Source organism: Xenopus laevis, chromosome 6L, assembly GCF_017654675.1.
Source record: "Xenopus laevis strain J_2021 chromosome 6L, Xenopus_laevis_v10.1, whole genome shotgun sequence".
Taxonomy (NCBI): domain Eukaryota; kingdom Metazoa; phylum Chordata; class Amphibia; order Anura; family Pipidae; genus Xenopus; species Xenopus laevis.
Window position 1 is genome coordinate 20,283,788 of NC_054381.1, and position 9,605 is coordinate 20,293,392.

General features: G+C 45.3%; 1 protein-coding gene across 2 annotated transcripts; it reads left to right on the forward strand.

Annotated features, from left to right (window-relative positions):
* Positions 1 to 6,991: 6,991 nt before the first annotated feature.
* fzd8.L (frizzled class receptor 8 L homeolog) lies at positions 6,992 to 9,275 on the forward strand. Of its 2 annotated transcripts, XM_018266191.2 has the most exons (2): positions 6,992 to 9,006; positions 9,091 to 9,275. In XM_018266191.2, exons 1-2 carry the CDS (start codon positions 7,311 to 7,313, stop codon positions 9,120 to 9,122), a joined length of 1,728 nt encoding a protein of 575 aa, XP_018121680.1. In that variant the 5' UTR covers positions 6,992 to 7,310; the 3' UTR covers positions 9,123 to 9,275.
* The last annotated feature ends 330 nt before the right edge of the window (positions 9,276 to 9,605 follow it).

Genomic DNA, 9,605 nt, shown 5'->3' on the forward strand with positions numbered 1-9,605 from the left:
TTTTTTTTTATTATTTTATAGGTTTTTTTTTTGTTTATTTGCCTTCTTCTTCTGACACTTTCCAGATTTCAAACGGGGATCCCTGACCCCATCTAAAAAAACAAATGTTCTGTAAGGGTAAGGCCACACTGGGCGTTTTGGGGAGATTTCGTTGCCTAATCGCCTCGTCTTTGCGGCGACCAAATCTCCCCAAAACGCCCAGTGTGGCCTTACCCTAAGACTGCACATTTATTGTTATTGCTACTTTTTATTATTCCTTTTTCTATTCAGGCCTCTCTTATTCATATCCAAGTCTCTTATTCAAACCAGTGCATGGTTGCTAGGGTAATTTGGACTCTAGCAACCAAACTGCTGAAATTGCAAACTGGAGAGCTGCTGAATAAAAAGCTAAATAACTCAATAACTCGAAAACCACAAATAATAAAATAATGAGAACCAATTGAAAATTGTCTCACTATACATCATACTAAAAGTTAATTTAAAGGGGAACAACCCGTTTAAGCATGGGCCTCTCCTGCACCTCATATATACCCTGGCATTTGAATGCCACACAAGCTAGGGAGTTTTCCATGGGACACCCACATGCAACACTGTATTCGGAGCAAGTTGCAGCTCTTTGTGCTTTATTGTAGGAAGAGAAAACAACTGAACCTTCTGGCACAACCACTGGGCAAGGTGCAAAGTGCAAAAAAACAAGAGTGGTCATTTAACTACAGGTCAGGGGGCAAAGTGCAAAAACAGGTGCAAGCTGTGCTTTTTATACTTTGCACCCTGTTCCACCATGAGCACCCACTGGCACAGGACTTGTTCTTTCAGGATTATAACAGCACTGCCTCTATTTATGAGGGGTGGGCTGCAGTAGGCTCACCAAAACCTTCATGCCCCCTAACTTTTGTGTTATTAAGATGAGCAAGTTATAGAGGGTGATGGTGGGTGCAAGGGGCAAAGGAGGCTTATTCTTACTGCCTGCCCTATGCCAGCTGATAATTACAGGGCTGCCTTGAGAACTGTATTCTGCATATTGCACAGGATTTTTAAGGTGCTTAAGTGAATGACCACTATGGGGCATTAAGAAATTACCCCTGCGTTGATATGCCAGCAGTTTTGTAATGAGACCCTCATTCATGAATCATTTTGTAGTTAGGAGACCAGAGAGAGAACCAAGAGAACGAGCAGTGATGGAGGGCTCAGTGGACTTCTGCAAAGTAACAATATTTTTTTTAACATATCATCCCCCACCCAAGGCCTTGGCACCATAAAAAGATTGTGCTGTTGGGTATAGTAACATGTCATTAGAACCTATTAGCAGCTGCAGGGGTTTACACCTGACCTTGTTGTGTGAGATCCATTTACGGCTGTTCCTATGCTTATCTGGTCACGGCTGATTGATACCCTTTAATGATTAAATGAATGATGAGCTCAGTGATAGCGTTAGACACCTTTGCTGTGAGTACCAGTAACTACCATAAACTTTCACATCACCCGAGGGTACCTTCACCCAAAAAAATATGAAGATCCTAGCACTGTAGTTGAGTTCCCCTTTGTGGACCCCCTTGACTCCATAGTTCCATGAACTACACCCCTGGGACCACTGCTGTGGGGTTCAGTATACAGTGCCGGAACTGTGAGTTGCGGTTCAACAACACCTGAAGGCTGCACAATGGATTAAAGGATACTTTATAAGCAGGATATATTTTACTGCTTTTTTTTCCCCACTATACGGAAAGGACATTTTTTTCCACTGCTCTTTAATGTGCCATATTGTATACATCCTGCAAGGGTGTTATTTTTCAGATGCCTCTCCCTCTCTCACAAAGACTCGCCGTGCACTTTAAGTAACTAAAGCGTAAGGTTACAATTCCAGCTGTTTCTAGAAACCGCAGGCATGGGGTTTTATTTTATTTTTTTTCTGTGATTTACTCCTTTAAATCACTGCTTTTAGGAAACTGCCCAAATATAATACTACTGACTTTATAGATAGGTTTTATACGGGACTTTATAGGAAGCTTATTTTTAAAGAGGCAGTTTATGAAAATCTATTGTTTTTCAAACACACAAAACCACAAATAATGTTTATTCGTTCTATTCCTATTAACTCCTGTTGTTAATTCCCCTTCTTTGGCCCAATAGAAGCTCAGTAAGTCTGTTCCACAACTCTCTTGAAACAAATTGATAGACTAGTTGCTGGTATTTCTCAGCAACAGGTGCCAACAACTAATGTACCACATTGTAACAGTTGTTGTGTAAGGGCTCTTACTCACGCGCGTTTTTACCTGCGCTCCCCTGCGTTCCATTTTTCGGCATTCAGCTGCAGGGGAGCGCAGGAATAGACGCATTTCATTTTTTCAAATGCGGCTGTACTCACACAGGCGCGTGTAGGCGCCGAACGCAGGGAAAATGCAGCATGTTGCGTCTCAACCTGCGTTCGGCGCCTACATGCGCCTGTGTGATTACAGCCCCATTTGAAAAAATGAAATTCGTCTATTCCTGCGCTCCCCTGCAGCTGAACGCCGAAAAACGGAACGCAGAGGAGCGCAGGTAAAAACGCGCGTAAGAGCCCAAAAGGTGGCCATGCACAGGAAGAGCCGCTTGTTTGGCGACATAGCCAAACGAGCAGATTTCTCCCCGATATGCCCACATTGAGTTTGCCGATATCAGGCTGATCCGATTGTGGGCCCAGCCAACGATCAGATCAGAATGGAGGCAATACGGGCGGTTGGATCACGGGATTGCATCAACGAACTGATGCGGCCACGATCTGACGGGATTTTTGACGCGCTGAATTCTTTTCAATGCGGCTGAACTCACATAGACGCATTTAAGCGCCGAACATGCGTCTGTGTGAGTACAGCCCCATTGAAAAGAATTCAGTGCATCTACTCCTGCGCTCCCGTGCGGCTGAAACGCATAAAAACGGAACGCAGAGGAGCGCAGCTTTAAACACCAGTGAGTAAGGGCCCTAAAATATTTGTCGCCACAGCTGCCCCCTCCCACATGTATCTTGTACTTCTCCCTTGCAGCCACTCAAGGTTTAAGGCAGGGAGCAGGCTTTTTCCAGGTGTCCCACCGGCCCAGTCCGACCCTGTAAATTCTAAAGATACTGCTGCCGCTAACCAGGGACTAATGTATCAAATCGGGGAGGCTGCTCTGTAACACACATAATCGAAAGTTCTGTGTTCCAAAATTTTGCATGACAAAAAGGCCCGGCACAAAAATCTGCAAAAATTACCCCCATTGACTTAATTGTATTTTGCACACAAGCACAGTGAGAAAAAAATCCAATGACTTCTATGGGTTTCGGGAATTTTTCAGCATTTTACAAATTAGCTTTTGGGCCCTTACACATGGATGTTTTTACTTGTGCTCCCCTGTGTTTCGCTTTCTTCTGTTCAGCCGCAGAGGAGCGCATGAGTAGACGCACTAAATTATTGTGAAGGGGGCTGTACTCACACAGACACATGTAAGTGCCAAACGCAGGTTGGGATGCAGCATGTTGCATTTCACCTGCGTTTGGCGCTTACATACGTCTGTGTGAGTACAGCCCCCTTCACAATAATTGAGTGTGTCCACTCATGTGCTCCCCTGCGGCTGAATGGAAAAAAGTTCAAGTCTAATGGGGCTGTACTCATACAGGCGCGTGTAGGAGCCGAACGCAGGAAAAATGCAGCATGTTGCGTCTCAACGGAACGCAGGAGAGCGCAGCTTCAACCGCTCGTAAATAAGAGCCCTTAGAGAGTTGACGATTGAGCTCAGCTGCTACCCGGCAACAAGAGAGGAAAATAATTTAAGCACATTTCTTTTAAAAACCTTGGAATAAAAAGCAGGGAGCAACTGCAAGAGGTCAGTATTTGTGGTACACAACAATGTGATTATATATTGGGTATATGTGAGTATAATATAATGATTGAGGAAAGTGAACTTGTAGCTGTTTGGATATTTCTCAATTATCTCAGCAGAGAGTGAGTGGGAGTCGTGTATTGAGAGCAATATATATTGTATTGGTATAATGTGGCCCAATACACATTGCGTCCATTGTAGCTTTGTTGTCACTCTATTAGCATGTGTTTAGGTGCATGCGAGTTGCTCACAATCCCGGGGGGTTCAGGTGAGGGGTGTCGCTGTTTATTCTGGGGATTGATTATTCTCAGATGTGCCTATACAGGGGGGCATGCAATAGGCACTGAGCAGCCTAAAGGGAGACGGTGTTGGGAGCATTGATCATATCGGAGGGGTTATTTATCAAAGGTAAATGTGTAACGGGGCCTGTACGACTGGTGCAAGGGTTTCATAGTGTAGTGACAATGTTGTGTATACAAATAGCCCTCGATTAGATATACAGAGAGTGTGCTGCTCTCCATGGTGTCCCCTGCACGTCACTTGGGCTTGGGTTAACTGTAAGAGTCGCTTTCTGGTATCAACCCAGGACAGGTTTTAGGAACTGACATTTGTTTTGGGCCCTCGGCATCACAGGGGCCACTTGCAGGAAAACCTAGAAACAAAACAATTGAGTACATGTTATACAGTATACATTTCAACCTGCAGCCTTGAGTTGTTGCTGAACTGCAGCTTCCAAAATTTCACAGCCAGTCAAAGGGAATGCTGGGAATTGTAGTTCAATATATAACCCAGATTAATACATTCCCAGGGGCCCCTTCTTCTCTATCTCCAGCCTTGCGTCAACCATAATCTATGGGAATAGTATAGGATAGGGTATAAACCTGCTGATAACAGACTCCCAACTTGAACAAAAATAGCCTCCCGCAGCCCCAATAGAGAATGCTGGGAAACAGTGGCATTGAACAGCTTTGTACTCAATGAACTATATATTAGAAAAAAATTTCCTCTTTTATAAAGAAAAAAATGGTATCAAATATATATATATATATATATTATACACAAAAGCTGGGGCCCACCCATTTTTTAAATGCTTTGAAAACCTGACAGACCAGTACAGAATTACTTTATCCTGATTGGGTACAGCTTGCAAGTTGTAAAAGCCCATTATTTTATTCCAAGTTCCTTTACTATCAGCCAAAGGGGAACCCTGTGCAGCTTTTTTTCTCTTAGAACTGTTTTAACATGTAATGTTCCGACACAATAGCGGAGCCTGTATCTTTTCTTTGGATTGCACTCACTCGTGGGCAGCGCTGCTTGTTTGCATGCTCTATAGCGTATCAATTTCCTGAGCTCCCAGACTATCTGTCTGCAGCACCGTCATCTCATTTGCCATAAATAAACACATATTGTGGCATATATCCCTCGGTGGGGAAAAAAAAGCCTGCCAGGGCGTTCTTAAAGGAAGAGCAAGTATTTGGTGATAACGCTGCACTACATATCCCAGCATCCCCAGCATCCCTTCCTCTGCACTCCTGCATCTGACTCCTGACACAATGTAGCCAGAAACCACTTGTCCGGGAGTCAGAAGCAGCAGTGCGGAGAATGAATGGCAGCCAAATATATACTGTTTCAGGAGCAGAGAAACCTTAAAACCAATGAAATGAAAGCAGAGTGGATAGTTGCTTAGAATGACATTGACTGATATTAGTCGCAAAAATGAAAGAATCCCTTTTAGGCAAATCCTTTGTAGGAATCAGAAGGCAACATTCCAACTGCACCCAATTCGGTCTAATTTCAAGCTAAATTGTGTCTAGAGCGTTAATGCACACAAGTATGTCAATATATGTATTGTTTGCAAAAATTCTTGGTAATATGGGGGTGTATGAATAAGTGATAATAATTCTTCTTCTTCCAGGTCCCTAGTTCCCTTATGCTCCTGAAGTCTCCCCTTGAGCATTACCCCTCATACTGCACCCCAGTCATGTGCCTCTAATTCCGACCCCCTCATTTCTTCCCTGATCCCTACATTTCAATGAGTCATGTTACACAAGTGACATCAATAATCAACGACTATAATGGATGACATCATTAAGCAACAAGGCATAGGAAACAACGGTAAGCCCCCTCAGTCTGCCCCCCCAAAAGGCAATACTTTTTGACAGGTATGGGGTCTATCTGAATAACGGGAAGGCCATCTCCCATAGACTCCATTTTTATCAAATAATTCAAAAATGTGCAAGTGATTTCCTTTGTCCCAGTAATAATAAAACAGTAGCTTGTACTTGATCCCAACTTAGATATAATTAATCCTTATTGGAAGCAAAACCAGCCTATTGGGTTTATTTAATGTTTACATGATTTTTTAGTAGACAAGATCCCTTATACAGAAACCCTCAGGTCCCAAGCATTCTGGATAACAGGTTCCATACCTGTATATATGGATAGAGAGAGATAGATAGATAGATAGATAGATAGATAGATAGATAGATAGATAGATAGATAGATAGATAGATAGATAGATAGATAGATAGATAATAGATAGATAGATAGATAGATAGATAGATAGATAGATAGATAGATAGATAGATAGATAGTGATAGATGAGAAATAGATATTAATTATTAATTAATTATTAAACAGGTTCCATACCTGTATATATGGATAGAGAGAGATAGATAGATAATAGATAGATAGATTAGAGAGATAGATAGATAGATAGATAGATAGATAGATAGATAGATAGATAGATAGATAGATAGTGATAGATGAGAAATAGATATTAATTATGGGCAATAACAATACTATTAAAGTAAAGTTATTAATATAGGTGATGTGTGTATGTCACAATATGATATATATATATATAACAGTCATCATAACATCTGATTGAATGTGCAGGGAGAGTGGGGTGTGAGTGCAGAGGAATGTCAGGATGACGAGAGTCAGGAGTAGTGAGTTTATTTCAGTAAATCCATCAGACTAATGATGTTTGCTCTCAATAATAAGCGACATCCCCGGCCTGTGCATAACAATGGGCCGCTAATAAACACGCGGAGACCCTCTAGTTCAGGTTAGTGATTTGCTTCAGGCAGCGGCCCCACCTCTCTCCGGGGGGGATTAGTGGATTGGCGGGGGGGTGGGATGGGTATAAATATTCATGGGAGTGAGCAGCACACTCAGTAGACTCAGTACATTCAGCACACTCAGTACACTGAGCTCAGAGCTAAGGGAAGGCAGGAGCGCTAGAGAAGAGAAGCGCAGACAATCGCACACAATCGCTACAAGCGCGCACTGATCGCAAAGCTGCCGGATATTGATTTATTGCCTCTATCAGTGAGAAGCTGTCACGGTGGATTTATTAACCTGTCGCTGCTGCAACTTCTCCCGAGTGCGACTTGTGGAGTTGTCCGGGCGCCGCCAGGAATGAGCCTCAGACAGTGACCCCGCAGCCGCCTGTGAGTGACCCGTGTAACATGGAGAGTCTGTCGCTGTCGCTGCTGCTGCTGCTCGTGTCGTGGCTTCAGGGGTCTCAATGCGCCGCGGCCAAGGAACTGTCCTGCCAAGAGATCACGGTCCCCCTGTGCAAAGACATCGGCTACAACTACACGTACATGCCCAACCAGTTCAACCACGACACGCAGGACGAGGCCGGGATGGAGGTGCATCAGTTCTGGCCGCTGGTCGTTATTCACTGCTCCCCGGACCTCAAGTTCTTCCTGTGCAGCATGTACACCCCCATCTGCCTGGAGGACTACAAGAAGCCGCTGCCCCCGTGTCGGAGCGTGTGTGAGCGGGCGCGGGCTGGTTGTGCCCCTCTCATGCGTCAGTACGGCTTCGCTTGGCCGGATCGCATGCGATGTGATCGTCTGCCCGAGCAAGGCAACCCGGACACCCTGTGTATGGACTACTACAACCGGACTGAGCAGACTACAGCCGCCCCCAGTCACCCGGAGCCCCCCAAACCCCCGGCCAGGTCGGTTCCTAAAGGCAGGACACGCGTGGAGCCCCCACGCAGCAGATCGCGGACGACAGGGTGTGAGTCAGGCTGCCAGTGCCGGGCCCCTATGGTGCAGGTTTCTAACGAGAGACACCCCCTGTACAACCGGGTCAGGACCGGCCAGATCCCCAACTGTGCGATGCCCTGTCACAACCCCTTCTTCAGCCCAGAGGAGAGAACCTTCACCGAGTTCTGGATCGGACTCTGGTCTGTACTTTGTTTTGCCTCCACTTTTGCCACTGTCTCCACTTTCCTCATTGACATGGAACGTTTCAAGTACCCCGAGCGCCCCATCATCTTCCTCTCCGCCTGTTACCTGCTGGTCTCCACTGGCTACCTGATCCGGCTCATTGCTGGCCATGAGAAAGTGGCTTGTAGCCGGGGGGAACTGGACCTGGAACATATAATCCACTATGAGACCACTGGGCCAGCCCTTTGTACTCTGGTCTTTCTTCTCATCTACTTCTTTGGCATGGCCAGCTCCATCTGGTGGGTCATTCTGTCCCTGACCTGGTTCCTGGCCGCTGGCATGAAATGGGGCAACGAGGCTATCGCTGGCTACTCCCAGTATTTCCACTTGGCCGCCTGGTTGGTGCCCAGCATCAAATCTATTGCTGTGCTGGCCCTTAGTTCAGTGGACGGCGACCCGGTGGCTGGCATCTGCTTTGTGGGCAACCAGAACCTGGACAACCTGCGTGGATTTGTGTTGGCCCCGTTAGTCATCTACTTGTTCATTGGCAGCATGTTCCTCCTGGCCGGATTTGTCTCCCTCTTTAGGATCCGCAGTGTCATCAAACAAGGGGGCACCAAGACGGACAAACTGGAAAAACTCATGATCAGGATCGGGATATTCAGCGTCTTGTACACGGTGCCCGCCACTATAGTGGTAGCGTGTTTCTTCTACGAACAGCACAACCGCCAGGGTTGGGAGGTGGCTCATAACTGTAACTCGTGCCAACCCGAAATGGCACAGCCCCGCCGGCCGGACTACGCGGTTTTCATGCTCAAGTACTTCATGTGCCTGGTGGTGGGCATCACCTCGGGCGTCTGGATCTGGTCGGGAAAGACTTTGGAATCGTGGAGGGCGTTCTGTACCCGCTGCTGTTGGGGCAGCAAAGCCACTGGAGGGTCAATGTACAGCGACGTCAGCACCGGGCTCACCTGGAGATCTGGAACTGGCAGTTCAGTGTCCTGCCCAAAACAAATGCCCTTATCTCAGGTCTAGATGGAGGTTTAACTTGGACTTACAGGAACAGTAACACCAAAAAATGAAAGTCATTTAAAGTAATGCAACTAGAATGCACTGTTAACCTTGACGTGTTTGCTTCAGAAACTCTAATATAGTTGATATAAACAAGCTGCTGTGTAGCCATGGGGGCAGCCATTCAAAGCTGAAAAAGGAGAAAAGGCAAAGGATATAACAGATAAGCTCTGTAGTATACAATGGGATTCCTTAGAACTTATCTGTTATCTACTGTGTATCCTGTGCTTGAATGGCTGTCCCCATGGCTACACAGCAGCTTATTTATATAAACTATAGTAGTACTTATCTGTTATCTACTGTGTATCCTGTGCTTGAATGGCTGTCCCAATGGCTACACAGCAGCTTGTTTATATAAACTATAGTAGTGTTTCTGAAGCAAACACATCAGTTTTACAAGTGCAGGGCAACACTACATTATTTATTTATTCATTAATTAAAGGACCAGTAGCATCAAAAAAACATTTTTTTTAAAAAAAAAGTTGTATACTACGGAAAAAAAAAACACCA